Raw genomic sequence first — 22,401 nt, forward strand, 5'->3', positions numbered from 1 at the left:
GCTTGCCTAGCAAGCACAAAGCTTAGATCTGATTGCCAACATAAAACAGGTAGGGTGGGTGAATACCTGTAATCCCATCACTTGGAAGTTAGAAGCAAGAGGATCCAAAGTTCATGGCCATTCTCAACTACATAATGAGTTCAAGGCCAGCCTGGGCTAAATGAGACCTTGTCTCAAAAAAAAAAAATTAAAAAGATAATTATCCCCATGTATGTTGATGTACATACGTGTGCTTATGCATGCAAAGCACACATGAATGGCTGAATGTACCTGAGGGGATGCAAGTGCTTATGGTAGCCTTGAGTTTTTTAAATAAAAAAAGATAAGGAAATAGGTTTTATTTTAATAAAACTGATTCCAACTTATCATATACTGGTGGGGGAAGCATGGGCTAAGGGATTTCTGAAATCGAAGGAAAGGAAGGGAAGGTAATTTGTTTTATTTATAAAAATGGGAGAGATTGAAAGAGAATGATGTCATGAGGACAAGGCAGAGGAGGTGAAACTCCCTCTGAGGTTTTAGCATTCCCATCAGGGCCCAAGCTTTCACTGGCATGAGCCAGATCAACAGAGAAAAGCATTCAGAACTCCCATGTACGAAGGGGCCCCACGGAAGATGAAGACTCACAGAGTGGATAGGGGACACATTTATATGCCAGGTGTGCCAAAGACAGGCAGTGATAGCTAAAATGTACACAGAAACTATAGCCAGGGAAGAGTTCTTGTTACAGGGTCTGCAGGGGTCTCTCCTGGCTAACTTCCCCTGTCGGCTGAAAAGACTTTCTTTTTTCCTGGTCTAAGGAGAGCATCGTTTACTAGGAAGCTTTAGTTCCTTCTCTCAGGAAGAAAAGGGAAGCCCACAATGCCCTTCTCACATCGCAGAAGTAGCATCACAATGCTTTCAGTGCCTTTAGCTCAAATAATCCCTGTGCCAAAGTGGCATATCCCACCGCATATTTAGAGCACTTCAGTGCCTAGTACAACATGCTAACTGTTCAATGAAAGCTCATAAGTGAGCATGTATGTATTTCCATGCACACAGAATGCACATGTGCATGCATGTACATACACAGGCCATCCTTTGAACTTCCATCAGAGACTGGATCTGAACTCAGTTCTTCCAGCTCCCAAGTTTCTCCACAACTCTTGGTCACACATGCTCACCTGTTCTCTTGGGGAAACTTTCTACATGAGACTAGGAGAGTTTTGCCTAACCTGATGATACGAGTTTGTAATCCTGATGCTTGAGAGACTGGGGCAGTTTGAGGCCAGTCTGGGCTATTAGTGCGTTCAAGGCTAGCTTCACTACATAAAGAGGCTATGTCTAAAAGCAAAATAACCCACGAGGGTTCTAAACTCAATGGAATCTTTCTACCTACAGACAAACAGAATGAAGATGGTGTTTTTATTTTGGTCTTTTTTGTTATTTTTTGTTATCTTTTTCTTTCCAGAGCTGAGGACCAAACCCAGGGCCTTGCGCTTGCTAGGCAAGCACTCTACCACTGTGCTAAATCCCCAACCTCGGTGTTTTTATTTTGAAAGATTTATTCTTTACTCCCATGAGAAAAGAATTAGCGTTCATTTCAACCCCTCCAGCTGCTGTCTGCACTGGCTCGTGAAACTCCTCATCCTCTGTCCTAGGTGCATGTTGCACAGTGGTAGATTGGATTTGAAGCAAGATAGGGATCCCTGGAGTCATTGTCCCCTGGGCTGGGCTTTTCTCCTTCTCTATCCCAGATAAACTTAGCACAGCATATAGAAACGACTGCTGTGGAAGACCACAGATGAGCAGCCAAACTCCTACTGTCGCACAAAATCGAATGCTGCAACATTGGAGCGTGGCAGCCACAATGTAATGAAAACGTAGAATACACCAGATGGGTTTTTCCTCCATTTTTCTGAGCCCAGGTCTCACTCTGTAGCCCAGGCTGGTTTGGATCTTGATCCTTTCTTATCTGTGAAGCAGAGGCAGCTGTGGTAACCTCCTGACTTAGTTGGGGTTTCTATTTGCTGGGACAAAATACTATGACCAAAAAGCAAGGTAGGGGGGCTGGAGAGATGGCTCAGTGGTTAAGAGCACTGACTGTTCTTCCAGAGGTCCTGAGTTCAACTCCCAGCAACCACATGGAGGCTCTCAACCATCTCTGGCACTTATAATAAATAGCTAAATCTTTTAAAAAAAAAAATCAAGGTAGGGAGGAAAGGGTTTATTTGGCTTACACTTCCAGATCATAGTCCTTCATTGGAGGAAGTCAGGACAGGAACTCAAACAGGGCAGGATCCTGGAGGCAGGAGCTGATGCAGATCTGGGTCATGGTGGGGTGCTGCTTACTGGCTTGCTTCACATGGCTTGCTCAGCCTGCTTTCTTATAGAATCCAGGAACAACAGCCCAGGGATGGCACCACCCACCATGGGCTGGGCCCTCACCCACCGATCACTAAATGAGAAAAAGCCTTACAGCTGGATCTCATGAAGGCATTTCCTCAACTGAGGCTCCTTCCCCTCTGATGACTCTAGCTTGTGTCACATTGATACACAAAACCAGCCGGGAGACCTCTCTAGGTTGTTCTAGCATTCGATTGAATGACATCTGATAGACACCCATAAGCATTAAGGTTTCCAGTAAGGGCTCAGTTCATTTTCAAGAAGCAAGAGTCCAACTGAACCCAGGCAGGAGCTTGGTCCCACTGATACTGCTTGGGCGGTTTTCACCTCGCAGCTGCCAGATGAACTTCCTTGAGTTTTTAGTCTAAGTGTGGTCTCAATGATCAAATTTTTGCTTTGTTATCTCTAGCTTATTCCTAAATAGCAATTGAGACTTTTTTTTAACTTTCTAATAATGCTCAGACTAAATATTGACTTCCTGGAGGTTAGGGGGGCAGGGTTTAACATCTCGGAGGAAGACAGGTGGGCTACGGGCATCTTACAAGAGGAGATCTTGTGATTAATTCACTAGAAAAGGGCATATTTGAGCACCTGGAAGAACCCACTGAAATCTAAAGAAACTTCACAAGAAGGGAATGGGACTGAACCCAGCCACGGTGTCATTCTTAGGGAAGAAGATGCCCTGATTCAGAGATCACAAACCCCAGGACAGTATGCTGGGGGCAGCTCACTGGCCCCACAGTCTTAGACAGCACCAGCTCTCCATCATTCCCCACTGCACCCTACACCTTTGCTCTGACCTCCCTCACTGAGACACTCTCACTAGCAACTAGAGCTATTTCCATGAAACTACAAGTTCACCGTCAATCTGGGTGTAGATTTCTCAGTTTTCCTTCCTTAAAGTTCAGAACTTCGAGGAAGCTTTGAGAAACTTCATTTGTACTGTCTCATCCCATGCCCAAGAAAATTTAGAGCAGAGAGAAAGCTAAGATGGACCCAGGCTACCCCAAGGCTGCTCTGGAACTCCTGATCCTCCTGCCTCTGTCTCCTGAGGGCTGGAACCACAGGCATGCGCCCCCACACCTGCCTGGTTTATTTCATCAGAGGGCTGATGTCTACCATGCAGAAATTTGACTTCCAAACGATCCAAGAAAACCCAACCATGAGCATTTGAAGGCTCCATCTGCTGAAACACTCGGCAATTCCGGGTGTGGTTGTGTCCCTTCTTTCTCTGTGTCCCTCAACTCCCATAGTCATGCTCTTTATCACTAGCTATCCGTTCTATTTCTTCACATTTGTTCAGCTTTTTCTTAAATAACCACCTTCTGTTTCTGGCACCGGTTCACCCTTGTATGTAGCTTGGAGAAAGACAAAGGGGGTCCCTCCCCTTGTGTGCTCGAATTTCCCCTTACGGTCACATGCACAGGCCTCATGCCCAAGCTAACGACTTTAGAAGAAGCAATTTGCAATGAGGATTGAAGTTGACCCTGCTTATCCTGGCCTTGGAGCAGTAGCAGCATCGGGCCAGCAGATGGCGCAGCGTGTACAGGCGCCAAAGACTTGTTCCGAACTCTTTAATATTCCGAGGTTGCTTATTACGTAAACATCTTTTAAAATATGTGTACAGAAACCGCTTTTAAAATATGTGTACAGAAACCGCCAGATTTATTTACAACTAATCAGTATTTTTGTAATTATACAGATGAAGTAAATGCTTTTTTCTTTGTAGAACATTCATACGATACAGATAAGATGAATCTTTCCCTGTCCCTGTCTCCTTCCTCACAGGGAAATGTTGATCTTCCCAATTTTTTTTTTCTGTGCACTAAAAATACTGGTGCACCTAGAAATATAATTTTTTTTTCATGGACAAGATCACACTTTATTTTGCAACTTTTCTTTGACATTTTAGACATTGTGCATCCCACATAATTTGTTGTTTCTTTCAAAAAGATAGCTTTGCCTAGGATTCCAGGGAGTAATGTCGATCAACTTACGTAACTTATGTAACCGTATTTCTATCGAGCTGTGGTTGCTTTCGGTGTTATGATTCTATGACTTTTCTCTCATACAGCTGCTGCCCTTAAAGATACGTGACACTTTCAATTGTTCCGAAAGATTTAAAAAAAAAAAAAAATGAGTCAGACTAGAGGGGATGCCGCGTGACCTGAGCATTTCAGTCAGTCATAATAAGAACACTGTGGTCTGGCTGCTGCCAGCTGTGCCCAGAGGAGAATGGGGGTGACGTGGCACACAGCAACGCCTACTCTGCTCACAGCTGCAGCCGGCACAGCAGCGCTTTTGACTCAGAAGTCAAACCACCAGGAGAAGGGACAGCCCAGTGTCTGCTGAGAAGGGAAACTCTTTTTTTTTTTTTTTTTTTTTTTTTGCTGTCAAGTGGGATGGTGTGACTGAGGCAGGCAGCCAGTGAGCTGGGGAGAGGAGCGGAGCCAGCGGGCTGGAGGGATGTTGATTGGCAGCCCAGCCCTCAGCTGCCCACTGGAGACCCAGGCTGGGGCCGGGCAATGGGTGTTGTTCCTCGAGGGTGATGTGTGTGCTCTGTTTTCACAGTTGGCCGCCCCATCCCTGTCCGGCAGACTCTGCACCCGACCCCAGAGCAGACCGAGGAGCTGCATCAGACCTACATGGAGGAGCTGAGGAAACTATTCGATGAGCACAAAGCGAAGTACGGTATTCCAGAGCACAAAACTCTGGTTTTTAAATGACTCTCCTCCTCCAAGGCATAAAGGAAGACAAGAGAGCACTGAGAAAATAAATATTTTAAATAAGTTCACTGTGGAGGTTTTGTTTTTGTTTGTTTGTTTTTCGGTTTGACTATAGAATCTAATTGTAACTGAAAGGTATTAGTTGTGGAGACAGCTGCTGTTATTTTATACTGTGGTAACTAAAAACACAGTAAATGGAGGGCTGAGTAGAATGCTCACCTAGCATGGGCAAGGCCCCGAGTTTGCTCCTTAACACTGGAAACAAAAATACAGTAGATGATTACAGGATAGGATTGAAGATGACTAAGAACCTTCTGAATTTAGGGAGACTGGGTTGTTCTTCGGGTTCCTGAGAGGGTTAGAATTACTCATGCACTAAGAGCAAAAGCAAAATACCAACTCCAAAGAGACCCCAGCCTCTGTGCACCACTGTGGCTTGGGGTGGGGTCTTCACAGAGCGAGGCAGCTGATACTCAGCACAGCTGAACATTTAGAGACCGTGTAACACGCCACATAGAAAGCCGAAGAGGCAGGCCTCCACTTAAACACAACATCTGTTACTGACTAATGCCAATTTTTTTTTTATGGTTTTTCAAGACAGGGTTTCTCTGTGTAGCTTTGCGCCTTTCCTGGAACTCACTGGTAGCCCAGGCTGGCCTCGAACTCACAGAGATCCGCCTGCCTCTGCCTCCCAAGTGCTGGGATTAAAGGCATTTGCCACCACCGCCCGGCCCTGACTAATGCCAATTTTAATACTAGATGATGTAGGTCCTTCAGGTCATATCAATGCTTTTTGGTTTGGGTGGGTGTTTTTTGGTTTTGGTTTGTTTGTTTGTTTGTTATCAGTGCAGAATTATGCATTTCTGAAGCAGGATGAGTCTAACACTTGGAATCCCATATGGACGAGAGCCTGTATCATTTCTCTTTGGGTATTTCCAATGGAGAAGCAGGCCTATATTTGGAAGACGACATTCTCTCTGTTTTAGGACACATTGGTGGGATGCTGGAGCTATGTGGCACAACAGAAGTACTTGTCACTCTCTTCCCCAGGTGGCCTTTTCACTTAAGACAAGCTCTGAAACTGCCCTCTCTGCTGCATACTGGCCAGTTCAATTGACCAGAGTTGAGCCATCTTTGTTTACTGGTGTCTCCCCGGAGCCTGGCATAGCTTGGGGCGATCAGAGGGTGTAACCTAAGTACTGGCCCAGTGGGTGTAACAAATAGCGTTGCTATAATGTGAAGATTTTTTCTGAAGCTGGTCCATCGTAGTGAAACCTGTTATAAGCCAAGACCGACATGAAACAGGACCGTTCCCTGTTATCTAATCGGCCCACAGCAATAATCAACAGTCCTACACACTGTCGTAAGCAAGTCAGGTTTCTGCTGTTCAGTCACTCGGTGTTAGGTAAGAAGAACGGCACCAAAACAGCGTCCTTTCCAAACGCCTCCGGCACTGGATGTTTCCTTCTTCACCTTCTGCCTGGTAGTACCTACGGGTAAGTCCATCCAACCACAGTTTGTTCCTAGATTCCTATACCTTCAGGCTTCAAGTTTGCTTTTTATCCCTAAAAAGCAATGGAGACTTTTTTTTTAACCTTCTAATAGAAATGCTAGGCTTAAATATTGACTTCCTGGAGGTTAAGGGGGCAGGGTTGGAACTTTCAGCATCTCGGAGAAAGACAAAAGGGCTATGGGCTTCTTATAAGAGGAGGTCTTGTGATTAATTCACTAGAAAAGGGCATATTTGAGCACCTGGAAGAACCCACTGAAATCTAAAGAAACTTCACAAGAAGGGAATAGGACTGAGCCCAGCCACGGTGTCGTTCTTAGGGAAGAAGAAGATGCCCTGATTCAGAGATCACAAACCCTGGGACAGTATGCTGGGGGTAGCTCACCGGCCCCACAGTCTTAGACAGCACCGGCTCTCCATCAGTCCCCACTGCACCCTACACCTTCACTTTGACCTCCCTCACTGAGACACTCTCACTAGCAACTAGAGCTATTTCCATGAAACTACAAGTTCACTGTCAATCCGGCTGTAGATTTCAAGCATGAGAACTTGAGCTCTCAGCACCCAGAGAATGCACATAAAAAGCCAGGCACGGTGGTGTGTGCTTGGAATCCCAGCCCTGAGGAGATAAGGACAAGTAGACCCCTGGAGCTGCCAGGCAGCCAAGCGAAAGATCTCAACTCAGAAAACATGGTGGACGGCACCCATGGAAGGGCAGTGGAGATTGTCCTCTGGTCTCCACGCGCATGCTACACACACACACAACATGCATCCCCATGCATGTATCTGTACCCACATGCATACTGCATGTAAAAAAATCATGCCACACAACAGCAAAAGTAGGAAATATTTCGCATAGGAGAACATGATCCTTCCAGTCGTTCTGAATGGGCAGTCTGAGAATCCATTGCCCCAAAGCTTTGGAATCCATTATTTTTGCCAAAGCAGAGCCTTTAAGTTATTACAGCAGGCGGTGGTGGCACATGCCTTTAATCCCAGCACTTGGGAGGCAGAGGCAGGCAGATCTTTGTGAGTTCAAGGCCAGCCTGGTCTACAGAGCGAGATCCAGGAAAGGTGCAAAGGCTACACAGAGAAACCCTGTCTCGAAAAACCAAAAAAGTTATTACAGACCCAGGATCACAATTTCTCGATTTCAAGGAGGCCCGAATTTTAATACCATATTTAGTGAAGAGGCCAGGCTGATCATCCCTCATTAGCTGGGTTACCCAGTAGGCAGTTGGAGCCTAGGCTTGGCAAAGCAGAGTTTGCACATTGAGGAAAACACTCCCTTGTGCGTTCAAACAAATTTTGATCTTCAAAATGTAGACATAAATGACTCGAAACTTGGCGTGTGGAAAAATGTCATTTTCAGTATATATGGAAGAGGGTAAGCTTACGTCTCAACTTCTTAGGGTCTCCCGAAGACTTAATCAAGCCGTGCCAGTAGTCTTTCAGATACGTAGCGCACAGCTGGAAGTTCCACATAGGTTTTTGGAAGTCTGTGTCAAAAGGTAGGGCATGAAGCCAGGAACAGTGGCTCGTTCCTGTAATCCCAACATAAGACTGCTGTGACATCATTTATTGCTTGTTAAAAATCCTTTTTTAGGAGTGATGAACTTCTATATTTCCTACATTGCCTGTGCTTCTGGGTGTTTCTAAATCTCTCTCTGATGGTGAGGGTTTAACTAAAGTTTCACAAAGTTTAAAGTAAATTTAATAAGTGTGTTTTTATGTCCAAATGATAATTGTGTTTGTACCGGTTTGGGGGTTGATTTTATAATTGTTTTTAAGACATGTTTTTATTTTTTATTATGTGTAGATCTCTCTCTCTCTCTCTCTCTCTCTCTCTCTCTCTCACACACACACACACACACACACACACACACACACACACACACACACACACACACTGTCTTTGTGTGTATGTATATGAATGAGTACAAGTGCCTGTGGAGTCCAGAAGACCAGGTTGGACCCCCTGAGGCTGAAGTTAGGTGAAGTGAGAACCACCTACCAAACTCAGGCCCTCCTGAAGAGCAGTAAGGCTCTTAAATGATGAGCTATCCAGGAACAGTTCAGAAGAGGGGGCAGGAAGATGATAAGAGACAGAGGGGATCAGGGAGTTTCCTGTGAGACCAAACCTCCCAAACAGGAGCTGAATGAGGACAATGATCAGACATGCAAAGCGGACAAGAGAAAGACTACGAGGCCTCAACCCTACAGAAAGCGGCAGGTAACTAAGGAATGCTAAGGGTGGGAGACATAGTCTTCCCCAGGGAAGAACACATCAACTGGTTATCCAATAACAAAGGGTCAGCCCTGAAAACATGCATACAAGTAACATTATACAGACTAAAGGAGTTATACACATGTATTTAGGAATATGTGTGTGTGTGTGTGTGTGTGTGTGTGTGTGTGTGTGTGTGTGTGTGTGTGTGTACATATATGTATATAGCAACAAGTAATGAGGAAAAAGGCTATGAATTTGAAAGAGAGCAAAGAAGGGTATCTGGGAGGGTTGGAAGGAGGAAAGGGAGGTGAAATTGTAATTATAATATAATCTCTAAAATAAATAATAAGACATTCAAAAACTTTTAAGATAAAAAAGGATGAGCTGTCTTAGTTAGGGTTACTATTGCTGTGATGAAACACCATGGCCAAAAGCAACATGGGGAGGAAAGGGTTTATTCAGTTTACCCTCCCACATCACTGTTGATCATAGAAGAAAATCAGGACAGGAACTCAAACAGAACAGGAACCTGGAGGCAGGAGCTGATGCAGAGGCCATGGAGGGTCTTGCTTACCAGTTTATTCCCCATGACTTTGCTCAGCCTGCTTTTTCTTTCTTTCTCTTTCTCTTTCTCTCTCTCTCTCTCTCTCTCTCTCTCTCTCTCTCTCTCTCTCTCTCTCTCTCTCTCTCTCTGTTTTTTGTTTGGTTTGGTTTGGTTTTTCAAGACAGAGTTTCTCTCTGTTACAGCTCTGGCTGTCCTGAAACTCACTTTGTAGACCAGGCTGGCTTCAAACTCACAGAGATCCACCTGCCTCTGCCTCCCGAGTGCTGGGATTAAAGGCGTGTGTCACCACTGCCTGGCTTCAGCCTGCTTTCTTATAGAACTTAGAACCACCAGCCCAGGGATGGCACCACCCACCGTGGGCTGGGCCCTCCCCCATCAATCACTAAGAAACTCCCCCACAGTCAGATCTTGTGGGGGCATTTTCCCAGTTGAAGTTCCCGCCTTTCGGAGGACTCTAGCTTGTTTTGACCTGACATAAAACCAGCCAGCACATGGCCTATCCTTCTAGCATCCTTGCTTGTTTTAATGTGTGTGCTGTACTAGTTTGTGTGGGTATATGCAGGCATGCATGTATATAGATGGTTACATGTCTTCAGGCATCTTTCTGACTTCACGCTCCACCTTTATTTTTTGAGACAGGGTCTCTCACTGAATCTCAAGCACGTCTATTTAGCGAGACTGCCTTGACCTGCCCTGTTACATGAATAGGCTGCCAGTCCTGGCTTTCTAGATGAGTCCTGGGAGTCTGAACTCAGATCCCTGCTGCTCAAGGTTGCAGCCCACCATGTTGGAGACAGCCCTCTGAGCTCAGCACAAAATGGAGGACTCCCCTCCCCCAGCAGCAGCGCCTCCTGCTCTCTGCCTGACCTTATTTAGAAGCCGTCCCTGGGCTTGGGTGCCCGACTTATCTTAAGTGTGACCTTTGACACAGTTCCCTGCAGATGCCACCTCCCTGTCGACTACACGATAATTAGGTGTTCTGCTCCAGCTGTGTGATAGGACCACGCTGCCCCAGCTACTGTCCCCACCCTATATCTTCCCCTCACTCTGAAAGAAAGTTGAGCTGTTTCACTGAAGCTGACTGCCGGAGGCTATTTCTGTCATAGTCCCAGCTGTCTGAACTCTGTTCGCAGCTTCTGCTCCCCACTCCCTTGGGGACCAGTAGCCAATGATCCCCCAGGAGGAAGGAGACCTATATTTCACTTAGGATTTCTGTTGGTGGGATGAAATACCATAACCAAAAAAGCAAATTGGGGAGGAGAGGGTTTAGTCTGCTTGCACTCCCACAGTACCGTTCATCATCAAAACAAGTCAGGACAGGAACTCATCCAGCAGGTGAGGAACCTGGAGGCAGGAGCTGACTCAGAGGCCATGGAGGGTGCTGCTTACTGCCTTGCTCTCCCTGGCTTGCTCAGCCTGCTTTTTTTATAGAATCCAGGACCACCAGCCCAGGGATGGCACCACCCACAATAGGCTATGTTCTCCCCATCAATCACTAATTAAGAAAATGCCCTACAGGCTTGCAAAAAGTCCAGTCTTAAGGAGGCATTTTCTTTTCTTTTCTTCCTTCCTTTCTTTCTTTCTTTTTTTCTTTCGTTTTTTTTCGAGACAGAGTAGTTTTGCTGCCTGTTCTGGATCTTACTCTGTAGACCAGGCTGGCCTCAAACTCACAGAGCTCCGCCTGGCTCTGCCTCCCGAGTGTAGGGGTTAAAGGCGTGCACCACCGCCACCCGTGAGAGGTTCCCTTCTCTCAGATGACTTTAGCTTGTGTCACGTTGACATAAAACTATCTAGTACACTCATGCTTTCGTGGCAGGCACTTTAGCAACCAAGGTGTCTCCCTAGCCCTTCCTTATTTTGTTTTTTGAGATAGCGTCTTGCATATCCCAGGCTGGCCTTGAACTTAGCTATGTTCTTGTGTAACTGAGACTGACCATGCATGATCGTCCTGTGCTGTCTCCTGAGTTAGGCAAGCACTCAGCCAACTGAGTACCAGCTAGGTTAGGTACTGCACACAGGTCTGGGGCTGGTGCTCGGTTGGTAAAGCACTTACCTAATTATTCCCTTCCTAAAATTTCCGCATGGTGAATAGCTAATCTTAGGAAAGATATTAAACTGTAAATTAGCAGTTACATGGAAAACATCACTTGGGGCTAAGGATGGAGCTCAGCCGGCAGACTGTTTTCCTAGCATGTCCAAAGCTCTGGATTTCCATCCCCAGCCCTGCGTAAACCGTTAAGGGTGGTGCATGCCTGTAGTCCTGGGACTCAGGAGGTAGAGGCAGAAAGACCGAAAGTTTAAGGTCATCCACAACTGCAGTGAGGAGTTTGAAGCCAGCCTAGGATGTGGGAGGTCCTGTCTCCAAACAAACAAACAAAATGAATAAAATGTTACTTAAACTTTTCAGTAGTTGTTCATATTGGGAGATCAGTTAGCTTGTTGATTTTAACCATTCTTTAAAAAGTCAAACACATTATTTGAAAGAGAATATGTGGGTTTTATTGTTTTGTAGATTAAAAAATACATTTGTTTGTTTGTTTGTTTGTTGGGGGGGCAGAGAAGGATGGGAGAAAGGGACAGGCACCTGGAATAAGTATGGAGGCCATGGCACACACCAGTAGGTGGACTGAGAACAACTTGCAAGAGTCAGTTCTCTCTTATTGTGTGGACTCTGGGGATCCAACTCAAGTCATCGGTCTTGGCAGCAGCCTGATGGTGTTACCCACTGAGCCATATTTTTGGCCCCTCCAGAGGATATGGGTAACACCATCCCGTGGGCTGGGGTCCTGGAATGAATACAAACGGAGAAAGAAGAAACACAGTCTTAAAACCAGCTGGCTTGGAACGCACCATCCTCCCGCCTCTCCCTCTAAAGTGCTGGGATTAGAGGTGTGCACTACCCCACCTGGCTGAAATCAGCTTTTTAATGTTTTACACGTGTGTGGGATTACATGGCGCTTGTCCTGCGCCTGGCTATTCCTGGCATGTTTCTGAACCCCTCCTGCACTAGGAACCCCATGGACGTGCCAGCCACCCTCTCAGCTCTGGGAACAGCACCTGGGCATTCACTTGGGTAGCAAAATGTTTTGTGCACCCCTAAAAATGGGCAGGGTGAATATTTTTCATAAGTGGACCAATTTGTTGATGAAGCTAAATGTGCGGAAAGAAAACACGTGTTTGGTTAAAAGCCTTGACTTTCCCCCAGCCAATACTGCACCATTAGTTAAGGAAAGGTCCATATTTTCCAAACCACATTTTAAAGTTCATTTTCTCTCCCTCATGTATATGTACACCTCCAATTACCTTCTGACACTCTCTTTCCACAAGACAACCGCTCCATATTCCAGTTCTTCAGAAGGAATTCTCCTGTTTCGTGTGTCCTTCCCTGCTTTCTAGGGACAGCTTCAAAGACTCTCTGGGTCAGGGACACTCATCCTTCAGTCTGACCCAGCACTGACACGTTTTTGTGATACCAAACTAAGGGAATGCTATATTTTTTTAAAGTTGGTTTGATGCTATGAACAGGGTCATAGAATTTGTCATTTCAAATTGCCCTAAGTTTTAGATAACACGAAATCACACACATAGAACTCTTAGCAGGATTCGCCTAAAGGTTTTTACATTAAATATACATCTAGGACGCCTGGAGAGACGGTTCAGCAGTTAGATGACATACTGTTTTTACAGAGGACTAGAGTTCAGCTTCCAGCACCCATGTTAGGAGGCTCACAACTGTCTATTACTGCAGCTCCAGGGGATCCAATGTTCTCTTCTGACTTCTCTGTACATCTGCGTGTGCACAAACCTACACTTAGACATATACACACGTAATTAAAAACAAAACAAATCTTAAAAATAGATACCTGTAATTCTGTACACAAGGGTTAATGCATTCATACAGTATGTATGCTATTATGCAGTTAGATATTCTATGCACTGTGATGATGTATAATACTGATAGAGGTGGAGATAAGTATGCATATATATTTATATACCTGTGTATACACAACACTGCTGTTATTGAAAGAATCCCAAACAAAGGAATTCTGGGAATAAAAGTAAATGTGCTCCGTTTAGGATCTCACTGTAACTCTTTGTCGCTGGGTTTTCCTTCTTTTTCTCTTTTTAGGCAGAGTTTCACTTTATCATGGAACTCATTTTATGCAGCCCCGGCTGGCCGCAAATGCACAGAAAGACTCCTTCCAAAGGTTCTCAAAACTGGGCTGACAGGTGTGAGCTACCTACCATGCTGAGCTGGATCTAACTAAATCTAATTGGATCTAGCAGGATCTAGCCACACTTTGAAACAGGATCTTGGAAAGTTAGGCATATACGAGGCTCTGGGTTCATTTCCCAAGCATGACCAATAATGATGATAAAAAAAAATTAAATTTCGAAAGAGAAAAAAAAATAAGAGGGGGGAAGGAGAGAGAGGGAAGGAGGGGGGAAGAGAGGTGAGGGGTTGACTTCTAGTTTAGGCCAGAAGTGACATGTCTGGATATTTTGCCTCAGGACACAGTTGTGCCCGACAGCGCCTCAGCCAGGGACAGTGGGTGAACTTGCTCTCCAGGGAGAACTTTAAAGGAAGGTGTCCACCCACCCTGCGTCTCCTTTTCAGCCTTCACTTATACTTACTTTTGTTTTTTGCACACTGCTGTCTGCTCTGTCCATCGTCTAGGATTAGAGAGAGATGAAAGGAAGGGGAAAGGGGAGAGAGCGGGCAGCAGATCGCAAACGCTGTTTACTGTCGGATATAAAGTCAAGGACAATGAAGGTGAGGGTGAGGAGGGAGGGACCGATGGTGAGGAGCAGAAGGTATCTGGGCTTTATGCATTTTACATCGACTGTTACACATTTGACATGAAAGAACCTAGCATGTCCCTTTCCACAATGTCCTGGTCTCCAAAGATGTTCCTCTCAGACACATATGATAGGAACACACTTGGTGCTACCTGTGTGAAATAATATTTCAGTTCTTAATGTTTTTCTCTTTTGAAATTAAATGTTTTGCCAACCAGTAAGTGGTCCAACAACTTGAGGCCCACACCACAAGAGGGAGCCCACCCTTGACACTACCTGGATGGCCAGGAACCAGAGGCTAGACAGCCCAGAGACCCAGGATAGACCCAAACATGACTGACCTAAATAAATAAATAAATCGATAAATTTTTAAAAATCAATGAAATGATTCCTAATGATATTCTGATATACTCATAGATCAGTGCCTAGCCCAATTGTCATCGGAGCAGGTCATCCAAGAACTGATGGAAGCAGATGCAGAGACCCATAGCCACACACGGGTCAGAGTCAGAGGAGCCCCTCAGAAGAGGGGAAAGGATTGTAGGAGCCAGAGGGGACAAGGACATCACGAGAGCGTGGCCCACAGAATCAGCTGAGCAGGGCTCATAGGGACTTACAGAGACTGAAGCCTTAATCATGGAGCCTGCATGGGTCTGAGCTAGGTCCTCTGCATATACGTTATGGTTGTGTAGATTGGTGTTCTTGTTGGATTCCTAACTTTGGGAGTAAGGGGTGTCTCTGACTCTTCTTACTCCTACTGGGTTGCCTCATCCAGCCTTGATATGAGGGTTTGTGCCTAGTCTTTTTTTTTTTTTTTTTTTTTGTTTTTCGAGACAGGGTTTCTCTGTGTAGCTTTTTACCTTTCCTGGAACTTGCTTTGGAGACTGGGCTGGCCTCGAACTCACAGAGATCCGCCTGGCTCTGCCTCCCGAGTGCTGGGATTAAAGGCGTGCGCCACCACCGCCCGGTTTTTTCACAATTTTTCTTTTTTTTTGCCTAGTCTTATTGTAACTTGTTATGCCATGTTTGGTTGATACCCCTGGGAGGCCTGCTCTTTTTTTTTTTGAGGGGAGGTGGAAGGGGAGCAGATCTGGGGGAGAGGGAATATGAGGGGGTGGGGAGGAGTGGAGGGAGGGGAAGCTATGGTCAGGATATGGTGTATGGAGAAAAAATATAATTAATTTTTATCATAATTATTGGTCATGCTTGAGCATTGAACCCAGAGCCTCACATATACTAGACAATCAACCTACCACTGAGGTGTCTCTTACCCAAATGTTCCTACAGAAATGGTTCCCCCAGTGAAGGAAGACATGGCCTCTTGCTGACCCTTTCCCAGCTGTCTCCAGGAGCAGTTCCTTTGTTAGAAGTGGAAAACTCTCTTAGTCTACGAGGTCCCTACAACAAAGGTTCTTCACTACTCATCTAATGTGTCATTCTGCTTTGTATTACCATAATGAAATGCTTGCAAGTGATGGGAAACCCTTAAAGATCTTCTTCTCCACCACTGTGTGAAACTGACCAGTGACATCGGGGCACCTGGTGCAAACCAAACAGTCAAATGCAAAAAGAGAGAGGAAAAGCTGTCCAGATATCCACAAGCCGTGTGACTGTTGCTGCTCCAATCCAAGAGAATGGCTGGCGTTAATTGAAGACACCAGGCTTTACTCCAGCAACATGACCCAGTGGCCTTCTGTGGTCAGAGAAAGTGCTTCATAAGCAGTGGTTGATGCTGGGCTTTCGGACATCTCTGAAATTGCCACCACATCCTCTTTACCTATCCTCAGTGAGGGGTAGTTTCCTGTGCTATACCTTGAGAGATTTAGAAATTGCCTCTGAAACTGTGTGAGAAATTGTGTGAGTGTGTGTGCATGTGGTTTTTCGAGACAGAGTTTCTCTGTGCAACAGCTGTGGCTGTCCTGGAACTAGCTTTGCAGACCAGGCTGGCCTCGAACTCACAGAGCTCTGCCTGCCTCTGCCTCCCGAGTGCTGGGATTAAGGAAGTGCGACACCATGCTCAGCTGGAACCATATTTCAAAGGAGTAATGTATCTTCCACCTACAATCTTTTTCTGCTTCTGTGACACACACAAGGGTGTGGTGACTTTGGTCTGACCCACCCATCTGAAGCGTGTTAACGTGTTTTCTGCTGATTCCAAGTGCTGCCAGGGATGGTCCTCTGCCAGGATTATTTGGCAGGAACCAGCTGAAAAATTCCTTTCAGCTTTCTTTGCAATGGAAACTTCCTGCAGCTCCAGGGCTTTCAGAGATAGATGCCCTTGGATGTCTAAGACTGTGTTTGGGGGGGGGGGGGGGGGGGAGCCGAGTGCGGCATGATGAAGACATCTAGGGTGGACCACTGTGCTCCAGCACTGACTCCATGGAAAGAACGCAGGTGCGGGCCAGGTGAGCTGCCTTCTGGGGCTCCTGCAGAGATCTCAGGTGTCGGGTGAGCAGAGTGGTGTTAGTTAATCTTCTCAGATATCTGATGCAAGCATCTTAAACAAGGGAAGGCTCCAGTTGGCTCAGTTTGAGAGGGTCCTTGTCTTAGGCGTCAGTGTTCTATTGCTGTGAAGAGACACCATGACCACGGGGACTCTTATAAAAGAAAGCATTTAACTGGGCTTGCTTTACAGTTCAGAGGTTCAGTCCTTTAACATCATGGCGTGAAGCATGGCGGCACACGGGCGGACATGGTGCTGGAAAAGGAGCCGAGAGTTCTACATCCAGATCTGCAGGCGGCAGCAACAGACAGCCACTGGGCCTGGATCGGGCTTCCGGAACCTCAAAGGCCGCCTCCAGTGACACACTTCATCCCACGAGGCCACACACCTCCTAATCCTTTCAAATAGTGCCAGTCCCTAAGCATTTAAATATATGAACCTATGGGGGCCATTCTTATTCAATCCACCACAGTCCGTAGGTGGGAGAGGTCCTGAAGAGTTCCTGGGAGCCAAGCATGTGGCTGGGATGCCTCTCATCTTGAAGGATCATGAAACAGGGAGTTGTCAGGAATCACACGGTGCTATGAACAGTCAAAGCGACCCACCTGGTCTAGCAAGGCTCCCTCTTGTACCCCGTAGCAGTACAAACCAGCTAGGACCAAGTGTTTAAGCTTGTGAGCCTATGGGGGAATCAGTGAGAGACTCTGACTGTAAAAATAATGTCAAGATTGATAAAGAAAACATCCAGCGTTGACCTCTGGCCTCCACACATAGGCGTACATTCTCACACACAAGCAGCAGTTTAATCATGCAAATTAAAACCAATTAATGTAAGTGCACAGAGATGAAGGTAGTAGGGGAGAGAAATGAAGAAGAGCGAAGAATAATGACACACTCTGAAAACGACACAACGAACCAGGCGGTGGTGGCGCATGCCTTTGGTCCCAGCACTTGGGAGGCAGACACAGGCCTCTGTGTGTGAGGCCAGCCTGGTCTACAGAGGGAGAGAGTTCCAGGACAGCCAGGGCTACACACAGAAACCCTGTCTCAAAAGAAAAGAAAAGAGAAAATGACACAATGAAATCTATTACTTTATATCCTGACCTAAAAATTTTAACTTAAAAATGGAAAAAAAAATATGTGGAGAAAAAAAGATGAATTGAAAATGATTGGCTCTGAAAGGGTGAATTAACGGTGAGACAGAAGACAGATGCTGTTCGTGGATGCCTGTACCATTTAATTACCAGTCTGTGCCAGGACAGTATTAAAGTCTTACTGGTTTTGACTATTAAGTACTTATAGATTTTAAATAATAAAAAAAAATTACTATTTCACATCCTAGAGATTATTAGTAGCAAGGAGTTGGCATACAAAAAGTATTAATTTATTTATGTGTGTGCGTGTGTGTGTGTGTGAGAGAGAGAGAGAACACTTCTCAAGAGATGTGCTTTGACACACCAATGTGTCATTAATTTTTGACCCCTCATCTCTGGGGGTTACCAAGAGGTGACATGGGCAACGGGAGAACTCCACCTGGGTCTCCTTCCTTGTCTATCTCCATGGCACCCATACGACCCCTCCCTTTTTTTTTTCCCCAGCGTATAAAAATACACCCAGAACACACTGAAGAAATGATGCAGTGCCTAAGAGCTTGCTGACCCTCCAGAGGACCCGTTATGCTTTCAGCATCTCTGTCAGGGGCTCACAACTGCCTCTACCTCCAGCTCCAGAGGACGGATCTTCTGGCCGCTGAAGGTACCTGCAGATACCCACACGGATGCATACTTGTAAATTATATGTATGTATGTAGTATGTATGTATGTACACACCAAGAAGCCAGGCTTTGGGGTTTACCGTGTTCATGTGGACTATCATTCTCAGGCTTCACAGGAGCATTCTAAAGTTGTTGGCCTCACATTCCTACATAGACGGGGAGCCTTAGGTGGTGGAGGGCCCTGATCTGCACGACCCTTAGGTGGTAGAGACAGAATTTGGAAGTCAGTTTCCTGCTGCAGGGAGAAGAGTCGGTCTTGTGTTGTACGTCCCTCCTAGTCGGGCTCACAATAGTGGACTTTCACTGCCAAGAGAGGCTAGTGGGAGGAGGCAGCGAATGAGGCGATGTGATGTAGGATGCTCTGACCAGCACAGAGCCGAGAGCAGCCAATCTCGTTTCCCGTGGTCTCTAAGATGTGACAAGACCAGAGTCTCCAGTCAGAAGACAGTGGCCACATTGTCCTGCTGGACTCAGGCCGAATGTACTTCCTCTCCACTTGTTTCTTTAGCCTCCTGAACTCCACTGTATGGCATTGTGCTGGTCCCCCGTGCCAGCTGCTCCCGGTCGGGAAAGTGGGGAGGAAGGGTTTGCTGGGAGCAAGCTGAGCAGCTTGCAAGCCTGTGTGGGGTCTCTAGTTGAATTTTTGTTGGTTTTGTTGTTGTTGTGAAATTCTGGGCAATTTGTCTGAGGCTCGGCACCAGGGCTGCTTACTGGTCAGGATACTTTATCCACTGCTCTGTGAACTCTGATGGGGGACTGTGGGGATCAGAGGCCTCTGGGGGACCAGGCAGCTGCCTCAGCTTTCTCTAAACAGATGAGAAAGATGAGGTCTATGGCAGTATTGATGGGCAATTTAACAAGACCTGGAATAGCCTGGAAGGGGGCCCACTGGGCATGCCCATGGAGGATTATCTTAATGGCATTCATCGATGGGGAAACCCATCTTTTTTTTTTTTTTTTTTTTTTGGTTTTTCGAGACAGGGTTTCTCTGTGTAGCTTTGCGCCTTTCCTGGAACTCACTTTGGAGACCAAACTGGGATTAAAGGCGTGCGCCACCATCGCCCGGCTGGGGAAACCCATCTTAATTATGGGTTTGACCATTCTCTGGGCAGTGGGTCCTGGGCTGTATAAACGGACAAGGAGATTTTTAGCAGCAGTTTGCGGTCATGTTTCTACTTCCTGATCATGGGTGTGATGTGAGCAGCGGCTTCAAGCTTCTCTGCCTCGACTTCTCCTCCATGAAGGACGATAACTTTGAACAGCGAGCCAAAGTAAACTCTCTCCCTTAAGTTACTTTTGTTAGGGTGTCAGCAACAGGCAAAGAAAAAATACTATAAAATAAAATATTAAAAAAAAAAAAAAAACGCCGGGCGGTGGTGGCGCATGCCTTTAATCCCAGCACTCGGGAGGCAGAGGCAGGCGGATCTCTGTGAGTTCGAGGCCAGCCTGGTCTACGGCGCGAGATCCAGGAAAGGCGCAAAGCTACACAGAGAAACCCTGTCTCGAAAAACCAAAAAAAAAACAAAAAAAAAAAACAAAAAAAAAACCCCAACAACTGTGACAAAGCTCCACCTTTGACTGAATGAATTTCCCAAATCACAAAATTGTAGTTGAGCCCCCTGACTGAGAGTACGGCAGAGGAGTCCTGATGTGGGACCCCGGCCCAAGAGATTCACTTGTCTCTCCAAGCTGGAGTTTCCTCCTCTATAACATAAGGGTTATCCAAGTAATTTTTTTCTCTATAGAAATGGGAGATGTAGTTGAGAAGAATCATGCCAAGAGTGAATTCTGCTTGAGATACTTGCCCTGTGGTACTGTTAGTCCCCCACAATCCTCTGCTCAGCCCATACCCCATTCAGCATGCTAATGGCTAACTGTGAGAACCGAAATAAAAAAGCTTCCGGCTTTCTTTTTTTTTTTTTTGGTTTTTCGAGACAGGGTTTCTCTGTGTAGCTTTGCCCCTTTCCTGGAATTCACTTGGTAGCCCAGGCTGGCCTCGAACTCACAGAGATCCTCCTGGCTCTGCCTCCCGAGTGCTGGGATTAAAGGCGTGCGCCACCACCGCCCGGCGCTTCTGGCTTTCTTAAAACTCACAGAATTGTGTTCCTCAAAAGTGTGCGTTTTGTTGCGCGTGGTGTTGTGTGCCTGTAATCCCAGCATTCAAGACGCTAAAGCAGGAGGATTGCCCTGAGCTCATGTCAGGACCAGCCAGTGCTACCTAGTGATTTTCAAGGCAGCCAGAGTTATGTAGCGAGACCCTGTCTCAAGTAAAAAAATAAAGCATTTTACAGCTGTTATTTTAAAATACATCTTGCCGGGCGGTGGTGGCGCACGCCTTTAATCCCAGCACTCGGGAGGCAGAGCCAGGCGGATCTCTGTGAGTTCGAGGCCAGCCTGGACTACCAAGGGAGTTCCAGGAAAGGCGCAAAGCTACACAGAGAAACCCTGTCTTGAAAAACCAAAAAAAAAAAAAAAAAAAAAATACATCTTAATTTTGTCTTCTTTGAAGTATCTATTTACTGAAAACCATTAGGCCTCACTAAAACAAATAACGTTACCTTTTCAATAGATCTCGACACGGTTCCAGCTGCCGACTTAAAACGTGGAGGCTAAAGGAGTCGGTCTGGAGAAAATGAATTTTCAAAGGTGCATTGACCTGATTCCAAGTGTAGACAGAGCCAAGGGCATGTTGGGTGCTTTTATAGCTATTTACTCACGGTTGGCTGTAAGAGCCTCAAAGCCTTTCCACTGATTAAAAGACAAAAAGTTCCCTGTAGTCAAATAGACACTATTTGGGGTTTTAAGGGAAATTGCTGATTTCCCTGGTAGTTTATATGCTTTTGGTCGCCAAAAGACTTGAGTAGTTTTCATCAACTCCTGACTTTATTTCTCCTTGAGAAGTCAGAATATATTTTCCTACTTTCTTTCAAGCCCGTATGACCCAGCTCCTCTGTGATTGATGGTGGAGGGCCCAGTCCGTTGTGGGTGGTGCCACCCTGGTCTGGTGCACTTGGGTTCTATAGGAAAGCAGGCTGAACAAGCCATGAGGAGCCAGTCAGGAAGCAGCACTCTTCCATGGTCTCTGCATCACTCCTGCCTCCAGATTCCTGCCCTGCATGAGTTCCTGTCCTGACTTCCTTCCATAAACGGTGATGCGGATGCATAAGCCAAATAAACCCTTTCCTCCCTGAGTTGCTTTAGGTAAGTGGGAGCACAGTGAAATCACTGAACGAGACCACTCCATGGGTAGATGGGTTTATTGGGGATCAAATTGCCAATGCTATCTTTGTGGGGCAGAGAGAAGAAAAATGGTGGAAAAGCAGAAGGATTTTCTACGATGGCATGGGTGAGGTTTTTGAGCTGATACAGGCTGTTCCAGTTAACCAGGAACTAGATGCCCTTAGACAGTTGATCTCTGAGGATGGATTAAGAGACATCCTAGTAAACAAAAACCCACCTCATGAGATCGGCTTTCCTGATAAATAGAAACCTGCCTTATATCCCAGATGAATACTAAATTTATGCTTCTGCTTACCCAATAATAATCCTTCAGTTTACCTGGTCAGGCTGGGCAGTGGTGGCACATGCCTTTAATCCCAGCACTTGGGAGGCAGAGGCAGGCAGATCTCTGTGAGTTTGAGGCCAGCCTGATCTACAAAGTGAGTTCCAGGACAGCTAGGACTGTTACACAGAAAAACCTTGTCTCGAAAAACCAAAAAAACAAAACAAAAACAACAGTTTACCTAGTCAGAATCCTACTATTTGGGACATTGTCACCAGCACTGGCATTTTGGGGGTTTGTTTTGGACATAACACTTTGGTTATGCTGTTTCATCATAGCAATAGTAACCCTAAGACACAGGGCCATGGTGTTTGAACTTCATTAAGGTAATTTTCACAGATACCTGGGTTAAGGCAACACATCCTTTGCCAGAGCAGGATAAGCAGTTGTATAGGAAATCTGGTCC

General features: G+C 45.9%; 1 protein-coding gene across 1 annotated transcript in view; it reads left to right on the forward strand.

Moving 5' to 3' along the window:
- Positions 1-5,179, forward strand: part of Mogat1 (monoacylglycerol O-acyltransferase 1) — a 38,322-nt gene extending 33,143 nt beyond the window's left edge. The window contains exon 6 of the mRNA XM_052749981.1: positions 4,957-5,179. Coding sequence (XP_052605941.1) covers positions 4,957-5,111 — 155 coding nt within the window. The 3' untranslated portion in view covers positions 5,112-5,179. The remainder of the gene's footprint in view (positions 1-4,956) is intronic.
- The last annotated feature ends 17,222 nt before the right edge of the window (positions 5,180-22,401 follow it).

This window comes from Peromyscus californicus, unplaced genomic scaffold, assembly GCF_007827085.1.
Source record: "Peromyscus californicus insignis strain IS unplaced genomic scaffold, ASM782708v3 Scaffold_21__1_contigs__length_65335640, whole genome shotgun sequence".
Lineage (NCBI taxonomy): Eukaryota > Metazoa > Chordata > Mammalia > Rodentia > Cricetidae > Peromyscus > Peromyscus californicus.